Source organism: Pristiophorus japonicus, chromosome 9 (genome assembly GCF_044704955.1).
Source record: "Pristiophorus japonicus isolate sPriJap1 chromosome 9, sPriJap1.hap1, whole genome shotgun sequence".
Taxonomy (NCBI): domain Eukaryota; kingdom Metazoa; phylum Chordata; class Chondrichthyes; family Pristiophoridae; genus Pristiophorus; species Pristiophorus japonicus.
In genome coordinates, this window is record NC_091985.1 from 25104591 (window position 1) to 25126039 (window position 21449).

At 46.4% G+C, this 21449-nt stretch overlaps 1 protein-coding gene across 1 annotated transcript in view; it reads right to left on the reverse strand.

Moving 5' to 3' along the window:
* The window catches only part of tspan33b (tetraspanin 33b), a 94457-nt gene that overhangs the window by 51165 nt on the left and 21843 nt on the right, over positions 1-21449 (reverse strand). The window contains exons 2-3 of the mRNA XM_070888650.1: positions 14262-14319; positions 10721-10848 (exon numbers count right to left, since the gene is read on the reverse strand). Of these exons, the coding sequence (XP_070744751.1) occupies positions 10721-10848; positions 14262-14319 (186 nt within the window). The remainder of the gene's footprint in view (positions 1-10720; positions 10849-14261; positions 14320-21449) is intronic.

Genomic DNA, 21449 nt, shown 5'->3' on the forward strand with positions numbered 1-21449 from the left:
AAGTTTTAAAACATACAAAACCATAGTAAAATAAAATTAACAAAACACATTTTAATGTTAAAAACCCTGCCCACTAAGGGAAGTTTATTTAAAACCTTAAAAAAATCGGAAAAATATATATTTTTCTAAGACATTTATTAACTTTAATTTAAATTAATCTTAAATATGTGATGTATTTTATCTATGTTTTTTATTTGTGTTTGAGTTTTGGGTGGGGGGGGGATGTTTCTCAATCATAATAATGAGAGCACCTACTTACGGAGTTCCCATTATTATGAATGAAAAAATACTATACCTTGATTGGCTGCCCAGTGCCATGTGACTCCAGCTCCAGCATACATCCGTCCAGATGTGCACGCACTCTGATACACAGGAAGAGGAGGCCTCAGGACCGGGAAAGCTGCTGGGTGCAGCAGGAAAAATTAGGTTGCATCTTTTTTTACCATTTTCTGTCGAGCGGAGCAGAGCAGAGGACTGGGATTTCAGGGCCAACATTTTTTATAAATCGTTTTGTTCAACTTAACCAATCTAGTATAGTGTCTCACTTTTAAAATAAGAGGAGTAATAGTCAACATGGTGAGATAGAATGGGCAGGCAAAGGTGAAACGTAACTCTCAAAGCATTGATTTATGAGCTGCGGATGTAAGAGATTTACAGTGACAAAAGCTCCACGAGGTCTCCCCTGTGGGGTGGTGGCTGGGTCCATCGCCAGGCTCCTCCCCCTCCCCTCTCCCCTCAGGTGGTCCTGCAGTCCCCAGTGGCAATTCCTGTCCCCTCATGATAGCTAAGTTGTGTAGCATGCAGCACACCACAATGAACTCAGCGACCTGCTGAGGGTGGTATTGCAGGCTGCCTCCAGAGTGGTCCAGGCATCGGAAGCGCTGCTTGAGCACCCCAATTGTCTTTTTGACGATATTGCGTCTGGCTATGTGGCTGTCATTGTAGCGATGCTCGGCTTCAGTCTGAGGGTTCCGGAGGGGGGTCATGAGCCAGGTGGCAAGGTCGTAACCTTTGTCCCCCAGCTGATGCTTAAACAGGTCAGAGACAGTGCTCTCACGCAAGATGAAAACATCATGGATGCTACCTGGAAACTGGGCATTGACTGCCATGATGCACTGTGTATGGTCGCAGACGACCTGTACGTTCAGGGAGTGGAATCCCTCTCGGTTTCGGTAAACTTCTAGATTGCTCGCAGGGCGATGTGCGTACAGTCAATGGCACCCTGAACCTTGAGGAAGCCAGCAATTCGTGCAAAACCCACAGCCCTCTCATTCTGTGCCTCCCAGGTCATTGGGAAGTTTATCAAGTCCATCCTGCATGCTTACCTGGCGAATACAGTGATGTGTAGCATGCTGCGAGATGCAGCATATGTTCCCAGCTGATGCCATAAAGGAGCCGGAGGCATAGAAGACAAGTGCCGCAGTACCTTCACCACGACGGGCAGTGCAGTCCTGTTGGTGCTGGTAGGCTGCAGGTCTGCCTTTATGAGCTGGCATATCTCTGTGACCACCTCTTTTCGAAAGCGCAGTCTTCTAACACACTGTGCCTCAGACAGGTGCAGGCATGAGCGTTTCTCCCTGAAAAGTCATTGGGGGTAAGGCCTCCTCCTCATAAGTCTGCGAGCTCTTTTAGGCTCATGAATGCCTTTGAATAAACCTTCCAGCTCTATTCTGCATAGAATAAGTAGCCAGCATTATTGGCAGAGATATTATAGACCCCATTCTTTTAAATGTCCTCAGATGTCCTCCAATGTGCTCAAATAGCCTTAAAATCAAACTCTGAACTCTCAAAGCTCACTGTGTAAAACTCAGCCTTCTCTCAAAATCCTTTCATGCATTGAACTTCAGCTCCATTGTTACCGCTGGGTCCGAGCATTATTTTAGGCTGGTGGTAAAAATGGTGGTATTGACGAATTTACCGCTGGCGGTATTTTTTGGCGGGATTTTGGCTTTGAACACAGATTGGCGTCATAAAAACGGTGAAAAAATAGGGCCGGCGTTATTTTTTACCGCCAGTGGATAATCACTGATGAATTTACCGCCGGTGGTATTTCGGCGGTAAATTATTAAATTGGCGGTATTTCAGTGGTAAATAATTTTTCGGCGGTAAAATGGGCGGAAAACTGATGAATTTTCAGCCCAAAGCTTTTTTTTTAGATGCAAGGATACTGCACCAAGTTACCATCTCAAATATATCAAGGAATTTTTGTTGAAGCAAATTTTAAAAATAACTACGTTCTAAAATGCAGTCCAATTGCGTTGGTTCATGGCAGATTTTACGTTCGCCGATATGCAAATGAGTTTGAGCAACAACTCAAATAAAAAAGTACTTCACAAAATTAGCATAATTTTGGGCGCAATTTGCGCCTGGATCGCCGGCTGGCCCAAAGTGGAAACTCTACCCCTGTGGTTCTGTAGTAACAGGTGGCTCTCGTGCCTTTATCCAAAACAGGCCTCAACCCAGTAATTTGTTCCAAATGTTGTTGCAATGTTTCAGGCTAAGAGGTGGCAATAAATACAATGTAAATATTTCCAGTGAAGTAACTTTTGCTGAATGTGGCCAAGTGCCAGGATATCGGATCAGTCCCACCATAGAAAATGAGTTTGACGCCCCTTGGGGTAGGGACTTAATAACAATTTGAACACATAGAAAGAAAGTGCTTCTCTCTTTTCCTGCTTGTTGCCATTTTCAGACGTGTCATAAAAACAGTCAAATAATCCAGGGACCCCAGCCCCCCCATCAAACACATTATACTTGACAATTTATAATATGTGAAGTGGATAGAAAAATATTTGCATTTATCATGCCTCTTGTTTCACGTATTATTTCAAAATGTAGTGTCTGTTGTTGCCTGGGCAAACTCAGCAGCCATTTGCACACAGCAAGATCCAACAGCAATGCGATGAATTACTAACCACACTTTGAGTGGTGGTGCTTGAGGGAGAAATGATGGATATGATATCAGGAAAATTCCCTGTTCTTGAATAGTCCCATGTGATCTTCAATGTCTACTCCATAATTTAAACCAGCAGAACAGAATTCCAAAGGAGGATACCACTGACAAGGCAGCACTGCTTCTGTACTGCACTAAAGTGTCAGCCTAGATTATGCACTTAAAGCCCAGAATGGGTTTGAACCCACAACCTTGCAGACACACAGGTGAAAGTGCAATGAACTGCTGCAAGCTGACAACCTTTCTATGAAGCACAAAGATTAGTTGCTATTATAATGTTGCTGAATTAGAACGCATATGTTCTCATAAGAACATAACAATTAGGAACAGGAGTAGGCCATCTAGCCCCTCGAGCCTGCTCCGCCATTCAAAAAGATCATGGCTGATCTGGCCGTGGACTCAGCTCCACTTACCCGCCCGCTCCCCATAACCCTTAATTCCCTTATTGGTTAAAAATCTATCTATCTGTGACTTGAATACATTCAATGAGCTAGCCTCAACTGCTTCCTTGGGCAGAGAATTCCACAGATTCACAACCCTCTGGGAGAAGAAATTCCTTCTCAACTCGGTTTTAAATTGGTTCCCCTGTATTTTGAGGCCATGCCCCCTAGTTCTAGTCTCCATGGCCAATGGAAACAACCTCTCTGCCTCTATCTTGTCTATCCCTTTCATTATTTTAAATGTTTCTATAAGATCACCCCTCATCCTTCTGAACTCCAACGAGTAAAGACCCAGTCTACTCAATCTATCATCATAAGGTAACCCCCTCATCTCCGGAATCAGCCTAGTGAATCGTCTCTGTACCCCCTCCAAAGCTAGTATATCCTTCCTTAAGTAAGGTGACCAAAACTGCACGCAGTACTCCAGGTGCGGCCTTACCAATACCCTGTACAGTTGCAGCAGGACCTCCCTGCTTTTGTACTCCATCCCTCTCGCAATGAAGGCCAACATTCCATTCGCCTTCCTGATTACCTGCTGCACCTGCAAACTAACCTTTTGGGATCCATGTACAAGGACCCCCAGGTCCCTCTGCACCGCAGCATGTTGTAATTTCTCCCCATTCAAATAATATTCCCTTTTACTGTTTTTTTTTCCAAGGTGGATGACCTCACATTTTCTGACATTGTATTCCATCTGCCAAACCTTAGCCCATTCGCTTAACCTATCTAAATCTCTTTGCAGCCTCTCTGTGTCCTCTACACAACCCGCTTTCCCACTAATCTTTGTGTCATCTGCAAATTTTGTTACACTTCATAAGAAACAACAAAGCAGCTCTCCCAAAGGACTAGGCAGTGGACCAGGAAGATCCTAGGATCAATCTACAGTCTATGCTGAGTTACCTGATCTCACCCAGGCTAATGTGCTGCAACTATCTTCAACACCTTGGGCTAGGGAGGGGGAAAAATTAGAACAGTGGAAATCTGGAACTCTATCCCTCAAAAAGCAGTTGAGGCTGGGGGTCAATTGATAATTTAAAAAATGAGATTGATAAATTTTTGTTAGGTAAAGGTATGAAGAGATAGGGAACCAAGGCGGGTAAATGCAGTTGAGATACAGATCAGCCATGATCTAATTGAAAGGTAGAACAGGCTCGAGGGGCTGAATGGTCTATTCCTGTTCCTATCAGCAAGGGTTACTGCTCCTAATCGCTATCCAGTAATCCCGATCTTCAAAGCCCATTTGTGTGGACAGGATTGGACTCTGATATACCACCCCCACATGCAAATGCTTTGTCAGTATTCATTATCTAGAATCTTGCATCAGAAACACGCACAAGTGAGGTTCTGAAAAGTGTCTGGAACCTATCGAATTATGCCTCAGCGCGAGTCAACTCCTTCAGGAGCAAAATATAGTGAATGGTATTGAAACAAAAGCAGAAAGTACAAAAAGGGGATAAAAAGTTTAGAATACTTAGAAGGTGGTGTGTTTTCCTGGGCCTGGGTAGCTGCAGATTAGGCAGGTCTGTAATCTCATGTTTTCAATGGAGCCTCTCCAACATGTCTACCACTGATGTCACACAGTGGTCTGTCACACAGTGGTCTGCCAGTGAAAAGGTCTAAAATGGTCATCATCATCATAGGCAGTCCCTCAGAATCGAGGAAGACTTGCTTCCACTCTTAACATGAGTCCAATACGAGAACCACAGTCTCTGTCACAGGTGGGACAGATAGTCATTGAGGGGAGGGGAGGAAGGAAATCTGATGTATTTACTGAGGCATATGAAAGCATGGGCCTTACGCTAAACATCAGTAAGACAAAGGTCCTCCACCAGCCTATCCTCACCGCACAGCACTGTCCCCCAGTCATCAAGATCCACAGCGCGGCCACAGTGTAGATTTCGTCCCCTACGGGGTACAACGGACATGATTTTTGCAGCGCGACAGCTACAGGAAAAATGCAGGGAACAGCACCAAGCCCTCGCTTACTCCCCCGAGGACATTGGTTCTGGTCCTGCCCAGGTGCAGACCGTCCGGTTTGTACTGGTCCCACCTCTCCGAGAACCGGTTCCAATGTCCCAGGAATTTGAATCCCTCCCTTTTGCACCACACCTCAAGCCACGTATTCATCTGAGCTATCCTGCGATTCCTACTCTGACTAGTACATGGTACTGGTAGCAATCCTGAGATTACTACTTTTGAGGTCCTACTTTTTAATCTTCCTGGTCCAGTGCCTAGTCCTTTGGGAGAGCTGCTTTGTTGTTTCTTATGAAGCTTAGCAAATATGAGTCGAGAACATCTGCATTCTAATTCAGCAACATTATAATAGCAACTAATCTTTGTGCTTTATAGAAAGGTTGTCAGCTTGCAGCAGTTCATTGCACTCTCACCTGCTTTTCTGCAAGGTTGTGGGAGGTGGCGGCAGAGGAGAGGCGAGAGTTCGAGGTGCGTGGAGAGGCCTATAAAGGCCCAGCGGCAGTGGGAGGCGGCGGTAGAGGAGAGGCGGGAGTTCGAGGTGCGTGGAGAGGCCTATAAAGGCCCAGCGGCAGTGGGAGGCGGCGGTAGAGGAGAGGCGGGAGTTCGAGGTGCATGGTGAGGCCGAGAAAGGCCCAGCGGCAGTGGGAGGCGGCGGTAGAGGAGAGGCCTATAAAGGCCCAGCGGCAGTGGGAGGCAGCGGTAGAGGAGAGGCCTATAAAGGCGTGGCTTGTGCAGCAGGGAGGGAAGGCAAAAAAGTAGAAAGAAATCGAAAGGTGACATCACAGCCAAGGGGATAAGTGATTGGCTAGTGATTGGTGAGTAGTTTTTCTTTTTCTTTTCTATATTAGTAAGTAACCTTTAGCATTGTTGTTGCCAAATTAAGTTTATCTAAGGGTTAAGTCATGGCAGGACAGCTCGGACACGTGTTATGCTTCTCCTGTACTATGTGGGAACTCAGGGACGCTCACTGGAGCTGCGGGTGGATTCACTCTGGAGCATCCACGATGCTGAGAATGACGTGAATAGCACGTGTAGCGAGTTGGTCTCACCGCAGGTAAAGCGTACACAGCCAGATAGAGAATGGGTGACCAACAGGAAGAGCAGTGCAAGGAAGGTAGTGCAGGGGTCCCCTGCGGTCATCCCCCTGCAAAACAGATACATCGCTTTGGGTACTGTTGAGGGGGATGACTCACCAGGGAAAGGCAGCAGCAGCCAAGTTCATGGCACCGTGGCTGGCTCTGCTGCACAGGAGGGCAGGAAATAGAGTGGGAGAGCGAGAGTGATAGGGGATTCAATTGTAAGGGGAATAGATAGGCGTTTCTGCGGCCGCAACCGAGACTCCAGGATGGTATGTTGCCTCCCTGGTGCAAGGGTCAAGGATGTCTCGGCAGGACATTCTGAAAAGGGAGGGTGAACAGCCAGTTGTCGTGGTGCACATAAGTACCAACGATACAGGTAAAAAAACGGGATGAGGTCCTACGAGATGAATTTAGGGAGCTAGGAGCTAAATTAAAAAGTGGACCTCAAAAGTAGTAATCTCAGGATTGCTACCAGTGCCATGTGCTAGTCAGAGTAGGAATCGCAGGATAGCCCAGATGAATACGTGGCTTGAGGAGTGGTGCAAAAGGGAAGGATTCAAATTCCTGGGACATTGGAACTGGTTCTGGGGGAGGTGGGATTAGTGCAAACCTGGGCAGGACCGGAACCAATGTCCAAGGGGGAGTGTTTGCTAGTGCTGTTGGGGAAGAGTTAAACTAACATGGCAGGGGGATGGCAACCTATGCAGGGAGATAGAGGGAAATAAAATAGAGGCAGAAGCAAAAGATAGAAAGGAGAATAGTAAAAGTGGAGGGCAGAGAAACCCAAGGAAAAAAACAAAAAGGGCCACATTACAGCAAAATTCTAAAGGGGCAAAGTGTGTTAAAAAGACAAGTCTGAAGGCTCTGTGCCTCAATGCGAGGAGTATTCGGAATAAGGTGGACAAATTAACTGCGCAGACAGCAGTTAACGGATATGATGTAATTGACATCACGGAGACATGGCTCCAGGGTGACCAAGGCTGGGAACTCAACATCCAGGGGTATTCAACATTTAGGAAAGGATAGGCAGAGAGGAAAAGGAGGCGGGGTGGCATTGCTGGTTAAAGAGGAAATTAATGCAATAGTAAGGAGTGACATTAGCCTGGATGATGTGGAATCGGTATGGGTGGAGCTGCGGAATACCAAAGGGCAGAAAACACTAGTGGGAGTTATGTACAGTCCACCAAACAGTAGTAGTGAGGTTGGGGACAGCATCAAACAAGAAATAAAGGATGTGTCCAATAAAGGTACAGCAGTTGTCATGGGCGACTTTAATCTACATATTGATTGGGCTAACCAAACTGGTAGCAATGTGGTGGAGGGGGATTTCCTGGAGTGTATTAGGGATGGTTTTCTAGACCAATATGTTGAGGAACCAACCAGAGAACTGGCCATCCTAGACTGGGTGATGTGTAATGAGAAGGGACTAATTAGCAATCTTGTTGTGTGAGGCCCCTTGGGGAAGAGTGACCATAATATAGTAGAATTCTTCATTAAGATGGAGAGTGACACAGTTAATTCAGAGCCTCGGGTCCTGAACTTAAGGAAAGATAACTTCGACGGTATGAGGCGTGATTTGGCTAGAATAGACTGGCAAAGGATACTTAAAGGGTTGACGGCAAACATTTAAAGATCACATGGATGAACTTCAGCAATTGTACATCCCTGTCTGGAGTAAAAATAAAACGGGGAAGGTGGCTCAACCGTGGCTAACAAGGGAAATTAAGGATAGTGTTAAAACCAAGGCAGAGGCATATAAATTGGCTAGAAAAAGTAACAAACCTGAGGACTGGGAGAAATTTAGAATTCAACAGAGGAGGACTAAGGATTTAATTAAGAGGGGGAAAATAGAGTACGAGAGGAAGCTTGCAGGGAACATAAAAACTGACTGCAAAAGCTTCTATAAATATGTGAAGAGAAAAAGATTAGTGAAGACAAATATAGGTCCCTTGCAGTCGGATTCAGGTGAATTTATAATGGGGAACAAAGAAATGGCAGACCAATTCAACAAATACTTCGGTTCTATCTTCACGAAGGAAGACACAAATAACCTTCTGAATGTATTAGGGGACAGTGGGTCTAATCCTTATTAGGCGGGAAATTGTGTTAGGGAAATTGATGGGATTGAAGGCCGATAAATCCCCGGGGCCTGATAGTCTGCATCCCAGAATACTTAAGGAAGTGGCCCTCGAAATAGTGGATGCATTGGTGATCATTTTCCAACAGTCTATCGACTCTGGATCAGTTCCTATGGACTGGAGGGTAGCTAATGTAACACCACTTTAAAAAAAAAAGAGGGAGAGAGAAAATGGGTAATTATAGACCGGTTAGCCTGACATCAGTTGTGGGGAAAATGTTGGAATCAATCTTTGAGGATGAAATATCAGTGCATTTGGAAAGCAGTGACAGGATCGGTCCAAGTCAGCATGGATTTATGAAAGGGAAATCATGCTTGACGAATCTTCTGGAATTTTTTGAGGATGTAACTAGCAGAGTGGACAAGGGGGAACCAGTGGATGTGGTGTATTTGGACTTTCAAAAGGCTTTTGACAAGGTCCCGCACAAGAGATTGGTGTGCAAAATCAAAGCACATGGTATTGGGGGTAATGTACTGACGTGGATAGAGAATTGGTTGACAGACAGGAAGCAGAGAGTTGGGATAAACGGGTCCTCTTCAGAATGCCAGGCAGTGACGAGTGGAGTGCCGCAGGGCTCAGTGCTGGGACCCCAGCTCTTTACAATATACATTAATAATTTAGATGAAGGAATTGAGTGTAATATATACAAGTTTGCAGATGACACTAAACTGGGTGGCGGTGTAAGCTGTGACGGGGACACTCAGAGGCTACAGGGTGACTTGGACAGGTTAGGTGAGTGGGCAAATGCATGGCAGATGCAGTATAATGTGGATAAATGTGAGGTTATCCATTTTGGGGCAAAAAGACAAAGGCAGAATATTATCTGAATGGCAGCAGATTAGAAAAAGGGAAGGTGCAACGAGACCTGGGTGTCATGGTTCATCAGTCATTGAAGGTTGGCATGCAGGTACAGCAGGCGGTGAAGAAGGCAAATGATGTGTTGGCCTTCATAGCAAGGGGATTTGAGTATAGGAGCAGGGAGGCCTTACTGCAGTTGTACAGGGCCTTAGTGAGGCCTCACCTGGAATATTGTGTTCAGTTTTGGTCTCCTAATCTGAGGAAGGACGTTCTTGCTATTGAGGGAGTGCAGTGAAGGTTCACCAGACTAATTCCAGGGATGGCTGGACTGTCATATGAGGAGAGACTGGATTAACTTGGCCTTTATTCATTGGAGTTTAGAAGGATGAGAGGGGATCTCATAGAAACGTATAAGATTCTGATGGGACAGGACAGGTTAGATGCGGGAAGAATGTTCCCGATGTTGGGGAAGTCCAGAACCAGGGGACATAGTCTTAGGATAAGGGGTAGGCCATTTAGGACTGAGATGAGGAGAAACTTCTTCACTCAGAGAGCTGTTAACCTGTGGAATTCACTGCCGCAGAGAGTTGTTGATGCCGGTTCGTTGGATATATTCAAGAGGGAGTTAGATATGGCCCTTACGGCTAAGGGGATCAAGGGGTATGGAGAGAAAGCAGGAAAGGGGTACTGAGGGAATGATCAGCCATGATCTTATTGAATGGCAGTACAGGCTCGAAGGGCCGAATGGCCTATTCCTGCACCTATTTTCTATGTTTCTATGTTATACATGACCTTCTTCGACCTTACAAAGGCCTTTGACACTGTCAACCGCGAGGGTCTATGGAGCGGCCTCCTCCATTTCGGATGCTCCCAAAAGTTCGTCACCATCCTCCACCTGCTCCACGACAACATGCAGGCCGTGATCCTTACCAATGGATCCATTACAGACCCAATCCACGTCCGGACCGGGGTCAAACATCGCCCTTCTCAATCTTCCTCGCTGCCATGCTCCATCTCACAGTCGACAAGCTCCCCGCTGGAGTGGAACCAGTGGGAACCTGTTCAACCTTCGCCGTCTCCAGGCCAGGTCCAAGGCCACCCCAACCTCTGTCGTCGAGCTACAGTACGCGGACAACACCTGCGTCTGCCCACATACATGATAAAATGGTGCAAACTATACAAATTACATAAATAAATGTGACTAACCATGACCCCAGGAAGGATGACAGGACAACGCACTTACAATGAAAAAGCCGCTCTGCTCCTTTTGAAATGTCTGCAGTTCGATTGCTTATTGATATACACATTTCAAACACGGCCGTGCTGCTTTAAACTCACCACTTGCAGTAGCACAATGTTTTCTCGCAGGGCCCCAATGCAGCCGCAGAAGGTGATTAAAAACATAATGGCTCCAACCACAATCATAATTATCGCAGGGTCAATTACAAAGGTATCCCGCACAGCGTCTGAAACAAAACCAAAGGGGCAATCATTCAGTGGACTCAATGGAGTAGATCTCTGAAAAACAGGTGATGATAAGTCGACAGACTGCTTTACATCTCTCCCCATTTTTATTTGCATTGACTTCAATAAAAATTGGGATTGATAGGAAGGAAACCTGCCCTCATTACCCCATCTGCCCTATATGTGACTCTAAATGACTCTTAACCAGCCTCTAAACTGGCCTAGCAAGCCACTGAGTTATATCAAGCCACACTGGGATGGACAATAAATGCCGGCCTAGCTATCGATGCCCATATGTCGAGAATTTATTTTTTTAAATGTGAAGATTTCCCATTATAACCAGAGGTTATTTTGCTCTATACTTCCCTGACTCTGTATTTATACAACCCCTCCCTCAGTACGTCTGTCGACAACCCCCACCAGAACGCCTGCCTGATCAACTTTACTGAAATCCTTTCTTTCTATTGCTGTAATTATGTCTTTCATCAGTATCTCCCCCTCCTTTCTCAATTCCTCTGACCTTTCTCAGGATCCTGCAGCCTGGAATATTTAGCTCACAACTCGGGTTGTAGCCAGTCTCTGTAATGGCCGCTACATCATACCTTTTAAGCTGAATTTGTGCTTCTAACTTACTTGTTTTACTTCTTATGCTACATGTATGTGGACAGAACTCTTATTCGGGTAACTAACCCCATCATGCCCAAATGTCCTGATGGTCTTTTTCTCACACTTTCAGTAGTCGGGGAATCAAAAAGCCTGGAATCATTTAAGAAGTAGTTGGATGCCGTGACATTGGGACTGTAGCCGTTTCTATATGGATGTAATCCAATTTCAAGGGTCAGATGTCAAACCTATACCCCGCAATCCCATCTAATATAAAAATCAAAATGTAAAATCATTGGCCAATTCTTCTCTACTTAATGGGATTTTTTTTTATTCGTTCATGGGATGTGGGCATCACTGACAAGGCCAGCATTCACTGCCCATCCCTAATTGCCCTCGAGAAGGTGTTGGTGAGTCACCTTCTTGAAGCGCTGTTCTTTGGTACAACCGAGTGGCTTGCTCGGAGTCAACAGTCAATCACATTGCTGTGGGTCTGGAATCACATGTAGGCCAGACCGGGTAAGGGCGGCAGATTTCCTTCCCTGAAGGACATTAGTGAACCAGATAGGTTTTTAAGAGGACGCGCTTATTTGTACTGTGAAAATGGCTGCCATGCTCCACACTTTGTCTATGATTGGTCCCCTTGGAGGATAAGCCACACCCTGAAGTTTTACTGGAATGTGTAACTGGAACCGCCCATCCCAAGGTCTCACTGACTTTGCAAATTGTAACTCGATCCACTTTGACATCCTGATACGACAGAGGACAGAGCTCCCCAGAAGACAGCAAGGGCCAGCCAAAGTGCCTTATCCCAGTCCAAATGTATGCCTCCCCCAGCCGAAGTGCCTTACTCCAGTCCAAGTACATGGGGCAGGCATTGCGTACGGATTGTTAACAGGTTTATTGAGTATGAAGTGAATCGTGATAGTGTTGTGACTTCTGGATATCATCCACTCCAACAATGTCCCTTGTAGGGGGTTGGAAGAACGTGATCCTTCTTTCCCCCTGCCCCTCACCCATGTCTCTCACTCTCCACCCCCCCCACCCGTGTCTCTCACTCTCTCCCCAATCTCTCTCTTCACCCCCCCCCCCCAGCCTCTCTCTCCCCAGCCTCTCACTCTCTCCCCTCAGCCTTTCTCTCTCTCGCCCCCACCACCAGCCTCTCTCGCCCCCCAGCCTCTCTCTCTCTCGCTGCCCCCACCCCCAGCCTCTCTCTCTCCCCCTAGCCTCTCACTATCTCCCCAGCCTTTCTCTCTCTCGACCCCCCCCCCAGCCTCTCTTTCTCGCCCTTCCCCCCCCCCCCCCACCCCCCACTCTCACAGACTCTCTCTCGCTATCGGGTCCACGCCATCCACTCTCTCGGGTCCAGGACCGCCGCTATCAGCAAGGGAGCGAGTCGGTGAAGGGGCAAGTCAGGGCCTAGCGAGTCCTGGCGGGTGGAGGAAGAGAGTCGTCGAGGGAGCGAGTCAAGGCCTAGCGAGTCCTGGAAGGGGGAGAAGAGAGTCGCTGGTGGAGAGTCGGGGCATAGCAAGGGCAAATCCTCAGGGAATCAGCGGCAGGAGAGTCGAGGCCACAGCGCAGTCTCGGTCCTGAGGTCCTGCTTCTAGGCACCAAGTGGAGGGAATGATTCGGGGATGGGGGCGGAGCTTGTCGCGTGTCGGTCAAAAAAAAATGCAGGGGGCGGGGCTGGATGGACGGCTGTCTGTCAAAAAAGTACAGTACAAATGGTTACTTCGTTTTTAAGACAATCCGATAGTTTCATGGTCACCATCACTGAGACAAGCTTTTTATTCCAGATTTATTTAATTAACTGAATTTAAATTCCCAGCTGCCGTGGTGGGACTTGAACTCACACCTCCAGATCATTAGACCTGGTCTCTGGATTACTAGTAAAGTAACATAACCACGACCGTACCCCATGGAGGTGCTTTTCATATATTTATGGTGCTTGTGAGGCGTGGATCTTTGAAACTTATCAAGACCTGCTTTCGCTGGGAAACAGAGTTAACCAATATAACTGATGTTCACAGAGGAGATAATTTCCTTGCATCTACAATGAATATGGAACTGCTTTCACCCATCTTCACCGGTGTAGTATGTGCTCAGCTATGTGCAAAGCTGCTATTTTGGACCTTCATTGGAGAGGTGCTCTGTATATGTTTAGAATGTACACAGAACTACTGTAATAAAAGCAGAAAATGTTGGAAATACTCAGCATCTGTGGAGAGAGAAACAGAGTGAATGTTTCAGGTCGATGACCTTTCATTAGAACTGAAAAAAGTTAGAGCTGTGACAGATTTTAAGCAAGTACTGGGGTGGAGAAAGTTCAAAGAGAAGGTCTGTGATAAGGTGGAAGGCAGGAGAGATTACATGACAAAAGGGATGATGAAAGGAGATGGTAATGGGGCAAAGAAAGAAAAAAAGATGGGTCGAGAAGAGGTATAAATGGGAATAGCAGAATCATTGGAACTTTAATTTACCGCTCCACTTCCAATCTGACCTCTCTGTCCTCAGTCTCCTACACTGTTCCAATGAAGCTCAATGTAAACTCGAGGAACAGCTCCTCATCTTTCAATGAGGCACTTTACAGCCTTCCAGATTCAACATTATGTTCAACAGTTTCAGGTCATAACCACTGGCCCCCATTTTTTGGATGCCAGCTGTTGATGATTCTGCATGTTGAATCCAGGGGTTCCCACAAAGTTTAGGAGTTATAGCTATTTGGAAATCCCAAGTTGCCCAATGCAGGGCTTTGACGATTCCCTGAACCTTTTATTCATGTAACAGAATGAAGGGAAAGCTTCTCACCCACCTGTGGCTTTCTGAACCTTGGCGTATACTCCTATGGCAACAATCACCAGTGAGATGATCTGCAAGGAAAGAAAATAAATAGAGAACTGTCTGAACATCAAAGGTTAACATATCAGTGACCTCTGCTCACTTATCCAGAAGCATTGCAAACACTTATTAAAACAGTAGGATTTTTATTGCAGCATTCAAATGATATCAGTGAAAGGCATGGCAGGAGATAGTTGCATTGTGCCAAGTGCTTTAAAGTACAGGTACTTAATCAATATACCATATGACAGATAGCATTGTAGAGAGATTCACACTGGAATGGCTTCATAGCCATAGATATTTGAGTGCGTTCTGCAGCTCTATGCCAAAGCCTAACCTTGATATCCTGTAGCACATACTACAAAGTGAATCTTTCCATAATAACTCCAAATCCTTCCAGCATTTGCTGCTGCTCCATGTAACTCTCGCAAAAGAACGGAGACATCTAAAGAATTTCCCCAATGTTATTCTGAACAAACCAATCCATATTATAGCGCAGTTCCACAGACACTGATTGCTCTGTGTAATCTATAGCACAGAAGGAGGCCATTTGGCCCGTTATGCCTGTGCCGGCTCTTTGAAAGAGCTATTCAATTGATCCCACTTCCCTGCTCTTTTCCCATCGTCCTGCAAATGTTTCCCCTTCAAGTATTTATCTAATTCCCATTTGAAAGTTATTATTGAATCTGCTTCCACTGCCCTTTCAGGCAGCACATTCCAGAACAACAACTCGCTGCGTAAAGAAACTTCTCATCTTGCCTCTAGTTCTTTTGCCAATTACCTTAAATCTATGTCCTCTGGTTACCGACCCTTCTGCCACCAGAAGCAGTTTCTCCTTATTTACTCTGTAGTATATGCAAGCACTCTAATAATGACTCCACGAGGTAAAGTTATTGTACTTGAACTGTAGTGACCTTAGTCCGTTTATTGCAGCTCCTTGAGCCCGGACACAGCTCCCTTTTATATTTGACAGATACTCCGTATCCCCACAGCCAAGTGAGGGGATCTCATAGAAACATATAAAATTCTGGCGGGATTGGACAGGTTAGATGCAGGAAGAATGTTCCCGATGTTGGGGGCGTCCAGACCAGGGATCACAGTTTAAGGATAAGGGGTAAGCCATTTAGGACCGAGATGAGGAGAAACTTCTTCACTCAGAAAGCTGTTAACCTGTGGAATTCTCTTCCGCAGAGAGTTGTTGAGGCCAGTTCATTGGATATATTCAAGAGGGAGTTAGATATGGCCCTTACGGCTAAAGGGATCAAGGTGTATGGAGAGAAAGCAGGGAAGGGGTACTGAGGTGAATGACCAGCCATGATCTTATTGAATGGTGGTGCAGGCTCGAAGGGCCGAATGGTCTGCTCCTGCACCTATTTTCTATGTTTCTATGTACACCTCTTCCAGGGGCTGAGCCGCTTCATAGACTCTCTCTTCGTCTTCATCAGCGCTGGAGCCCGGGTGATCGGCCAACTCTTCAGTGATTCAGTGAGTAAAATTTCTTCTACACATTCACTGGAGATGACCTTCAGTGTTACAGCCTTTGCAAGTATAGTCTTTGTATCGGCACTGGTGGGCCCTGTGATTTCCTCCACAGCGCCAGCATGGGGCTAGCCGGTTGGCCCCATGTGGCAGACTCAAGGTTGCGGGACGCGGGGCAGCAGCCTTTCCTCTGAAAGACGCCATTCGGTTCACTGTAATCATCAGGTTAGAGTCCTGGGGGTGAGTCATCATCCTCTTAAAAGTCACAGGCCAAATTCATGAATGCCTGGCTCACTTTGATTGCCTTCTGCAGGGTGACCCGTAGTGTCCGCAGAGAGCAGTTTATGGAGGAGGCCCTCGTGGCCGATTCCAATAACGAAGATGTCCCTTAGTGCTTCGGTGAGGTTGCCAAAAATCACACGGTGCAGCCAATCTTCTCAGGTATGCAGCATATTTTGCAATTTCTTGGCCTTCGGGCCGCCAGCGGATGTGGAACCGGTGTCTGGCTGTAAGGATGCTCTCTTTAGGTTTGAGCTGTTCTTGTATTATAATTACGAGCTTCGCGTAAGTTTTGGCTGACGTCTTCACTGGAGCTAGCAGGTCCTTGACGAGGCCATAGATGGTGGGTCCACAACTGCTGAGCAAGATAGTTTTCCACTTACCAGCCAGCGAGGTCGGTGTGTCTCCAGCCAGGTCGTTTGCAATGAAAAAGTATTCGAGCCTTTCCACAAAGGCATCCCAATCTTCTCCCAGCGAATTGTTGGAAGTTGCTTAGGTTAGACATGTTGTGCATGGAAATTCGTAATCTCGTCGCCAGTTGTAGTATATGTAAGCACTCTAATAATGACTCCACGAGGTAAGGGTATTGTACTTGAACTGTAGTGGCCTTAGTCCGTTTATTGCAGCTCCTTGAGTCCGGACACAATGAGGTGAGCTCCCTTTTATACTTAGTTACCTGAAGTGTGCAGGTGACCATTAGGTCTCCACCAGTAGCACTCTCTGGTGGTACAGGTATGGTGTATACAGTATGAAGGTACATTAAGTGGTCTAGTGTTACTGTACATACATTAAACATACATAACATTATCAAAACCCTTCATGATTTTGAACACCTCTACTAAATCTCCCCTTAACCTTCTCTGCTCTAAGGAGAACAAACCCATTTTCTCCAGTCTCCCCGTAAGTGAAGTCCCACAACCCTGGTACCATTCTAGTAAATAAAAACAGAAAATGTTGGAAATACTCAGCAGGTCAGGCAGCATCTGTGGAGAGATAAACAGAGTTCATGTCTCAGGTCGATGACCCTTTGTCAGAACCATTCTGGTAAATCTCCTCTGCACGCTCTCTAAGGCCTTGAAACCTTCCGGAAGTGTGGTGGCCAGAAGTGGACACAATAATCCAGATGGGGTTTAACCAGTGACTTATAAAGGTTTATACTCTATCCCTCTGTTTATGAAGCCAAAGATTCAGTCTGATTTTTAACAGCCTTCTCAACTTGTCTTTTCTGTTCTCCAGTCTTTTCTCAAAGTTCATCCCCCTTACACTTGAGATCAATATTGTTACTGCTCTTTGTACCTTCTCCGCTGCCTGTACATCTTTTATGTAGTATGGTGACCATAACTCAACACAATGCTCCAAGTGTGGTCTTACAAGTACATTATAAAATCTTACCATAATTTCTGTAGGCTTGTATTCTACTGATCTGATTATACATCCCAGAATTCTATTATCTCTTCAAATTGCTTTGTTAAATTATCTAGATATTGAAAATGATGCGTCTATGACTCCCAGACCCACTTCTACATTCACCTCTGTTGGATTACGACATTCATCTGTTTTTCAAACTATTTTTCTATCCGCCCCTCCTGAGGATGCTGACTCTTGGTACATGAGCACTGGCAGCCCTCCCTTACCTCGCCTAAGTGCATGTTCTGATCCTAAACAGTGAATGTTGGCAGGCTAGTCAGCAGTGTAGAGCATCACAGCTGAGCCTGATTCTGTCCTAAACTGATGTCCACACACGTGCACTTTCCAGGGCAATTCACTTGGGCTTCTCATGCACCACCTGGTGGAGGACCCAAGAGCAACAATAGGAGAGCTTGGAAACAGGTTGATTCCCCACCCTCTTGGGTAGTAAATGACAATGTTATGGGAAGACCCAAGGGGGGAGGGGGAAACACATTCAAAAGGGGTGGGGTACTGTACATTTTCTGAAGAATTAAGAGTGGGAAGTGTTACATTACTGCTTAATGACTTCTCCAAAGATAGCAACAATAACTTGCATTTGTATAGTGCCTTTCACATTGAAAATGTCCCAAGGTGCTTCACAGAGACGCAATGAAAAGAAATGGATGGCCAAAGAAGGAGCTATTAGTACGGATAACAGAAGGTTAGTCAAAGAGTTTAAAGGACGGACTTCAAGGAGCAGAGGGAGATGAGGAGGCAGAGGGTTTTCGAGAGGAATTCCAGAGCATGGGGTCTTGGCCGCTGAAGGTACAGCTACCAATGGTATGGCAAAGGAGGATACACAAGAGGCTTGTCAGAGGAATGCAGAGTTCCTGAAGGGTTGTAGTGCCAGAAGAGGTTACTGATAGGGAGGGGCAAGGTCATGAAGGGATTTAAACACAAAGATGAACATTTTAAATTTGAGGCATTGGTACGGGAGAGACTAATTAAGTCAGTGAGCACAGGATGGGTGGGAGAGCGGGACTTGGTGCGGGATAGGAAACAGGCAGCATCATTTTGGATGAGCTTAAGTTTCCAAAAGTTGGAGGAGCGGTGGCCACCCAGGTGAGTATTGGATTAGTCGAGTTTGGGGGTGACAGTGGCATGGATGAGGGTTTCAGCAGTGTGGGTGCAGAGATAGGCTGAGGTGAAGGGGTGGGGAGGAGCAATGTTGTGGAAGTAGATATTTGTGATGGAGAGGATACGTGGTCAAAAACTCATCTCAGGGTTGAATAAAACACCGATCTTGCTAACAATCTGGTTCATCTCGAGACGGTGGCCGGAAAGGGGGTTGGAATCGGTGGCAAAGTTACAGGTTTGTGGTAAAAGCTGAAGAAAAATGGGAATAAGAACTTTGCTATAAAGTAAGATTGGATTTTGAGCGAGAGTTACAAGGTTTTCAACTGACTTCCTTTGTATAGTTTTATGTATTAAAAACATTGTAAAGTACTGAACGACACTGAACTCTAAGGATACTTCTTTGTCTTTTTCGCTTGCTGGGTTTCATAACAAAAGAACATAAGAATTAGGAACAGGAGTAGGCCATCTAGCCCCTCGAGCCTGCTCCGCCATTCAACAAGATCATGACTGATCTAGCCGTGGACTCAGCTCCACTTACCCGCCTGCTCCCCATAACCCTTAATTCCCTTATTGGTTAAAAATCTATCTATCTGTGACTTGAATACATTCAATGAGCTAGCCTCAACTGCTTCCTTGGGCAGAGAATTCCACAGATTCACAACCCTCTGGGAGAAGAAATTCCTTCTCAACTCGGTTTTAAATTGGCTCCCCCGTATTTTGAGGCTGTGCCCCCTAGTTCTAGTCTCCCCGACCAGTGGAAACAACCTCTCTGCCTCTATCTTGTCTATCCCTTTCATGATTTTAAATGTTTCTATAAGATCACCCCTCATCCTTCTGAACTCCAACGAGTAAAGACCCAGTCTACTCAATCTATCATCATAAGGTAACCCCCTCATCTCCGGAATCAGCCTAGTGAATCGTCTCTGTACCCCTATTCCTAACTCAAGACTGAGCTCCCTAGAATACTATACCACGAAGGCATCTCTGAGCAGTATCTACAGAGGTTCTGCTTTCCTTGAATAACCAGATACTCCCTGCTCTGAAATACTATAGATGCTCATGCACTGTCCAGTCCCTGGAGATGTGTATCCCTTACACCACATGCTGCTGTTTTTCCAAAGTACTTCAAATTTAAAGGGAAATGGGAACCGTTCAGAGATTACATCACAAGATTGGAACTGGGTTCCTACAGCAGAATTACATCTCGTTAGGTGTCACTAATGAACACAGTCTATTATTTTTGGTGGGAGGCATGGTCATTGAGTTCCCAACCCTCCTATCTCGAGCGCTGCCTCCAGCAGGGAGATAAGAGATAAACTTCCCAACACAATGCGCTTCTCCCTGGCTTGAGACATCACCCGCAGAGAGCCGGGACCTTGTGTAGTGCAGTCGGGAAGGGGCTGGAGAGCCAGGCATTGGGAGGACTCGGAAAATTGAGTGTCGCCCATCCCATCTCAGCAATCGAAAGGAGTCTTGGTGTGACTCACAGGGTGAACTTACTGCTGTGTTTGTGGGACTTGTACAGCCAACTACCGCTAAAGCAACGTTATTATAGAGCTCTTACACATGTTTAGTGTAAGGCCCATGCTTTCGTAAACCTCGGTGAAGGTGTTGACGGTGGCTTGGAGCTGGGCCTCTGAGTGTGCACAGAAGCAAGCATTGTCCGCATACTGTAGTTCGATGACAGAGGATGGGACAACCTTGAATGTAGCCTGAAGGCGGCGAAGGTTGAACAGGTTCCCATTGGTTCTATAGTTTAGTACCACTCTAGCGGGGAGCTTGTTGAGAGTGAGATGGAGTTTTGCAGCAAGGAAGATCAAGAAAAGCGTTGGTGTGATGACACAGCCCCGTTTGACCCCAGTTCGGACGTGGATTGGGTCTGTGGTGGATCCGTTGGTCAAGATCACTAAACATCCGTAAGACAAAGGTCCTCCACCAACTTGACCCCGCCACACAGCACCGCCCCCCAGTCATAAAAATCTACGGCGCGGCCTTGGACAACGTGGACCATTTTCCATACCTTGGGAGCCTACTATCAGCAAGGGCAGACGATGAGGTCCAACACCGCCTCCAGTGTGCCAGCGCAGTCTTTGGTCGCCTGAGGAAGAGAGTGTTTGAAGACTAGGACCTCAAATCTGACACCAAGCTTATGGTCTGCAGGGCAGTAGTGATACCCGCCCCCCGATATGACTCAGAGACGTGGACCATATACAGCGGACATCTCAACGTGCTGGAGAAGTACCACCAACGCTGCCCCCACAAGATCCTGCAAATCCACTGGGAGGATAGACGCACCAACATCAGTGTTCTCGCTCAGGCCAACATCCCCAACATCGGAGCATTGACCACGCTCGACTAGCTCTGTTGGGAGGGCCACATTGTCCGCATGCCCAACATGAGACTCCCTAAGCAAGTGTTCTACTCGTAACTCCTACACGGTAAGCGAGCCCCAGGTGGGCAGAGGAAACGTTTCAAGGACACCCTCAAAGCCTCCTTGATAAAGTGCAACATCCCCACCGGCACCTGAAATGGAGGATGAGCATCCGGGAGGGCGCTGAGCACCTCAAGTCTCGTCACCGAGAGCATGCAGAAATCAAGTGCAGACAGCGGAAAGAGCGTGCAGCAAACCAGACTCCCCACCCACCCTTTCCTTCAACCATTGTCTGCCCCACCTGTGACAGAGACTGTAATTCTCACATTGGACTGTACAGCTACCTGAGAACTCACTTTTAGAGCGGAAGCAAGTCTTCCTCAATTTCGAGGGACTGCCTATGATGATGATGATGATTACAGAGCTGTAATCAGAGGCAAGAGCTGGAATGCGGATTAAATCACCAAAATTCAGACCTCAGGCTCTGCTCTGGAAACTCTCTTCTTG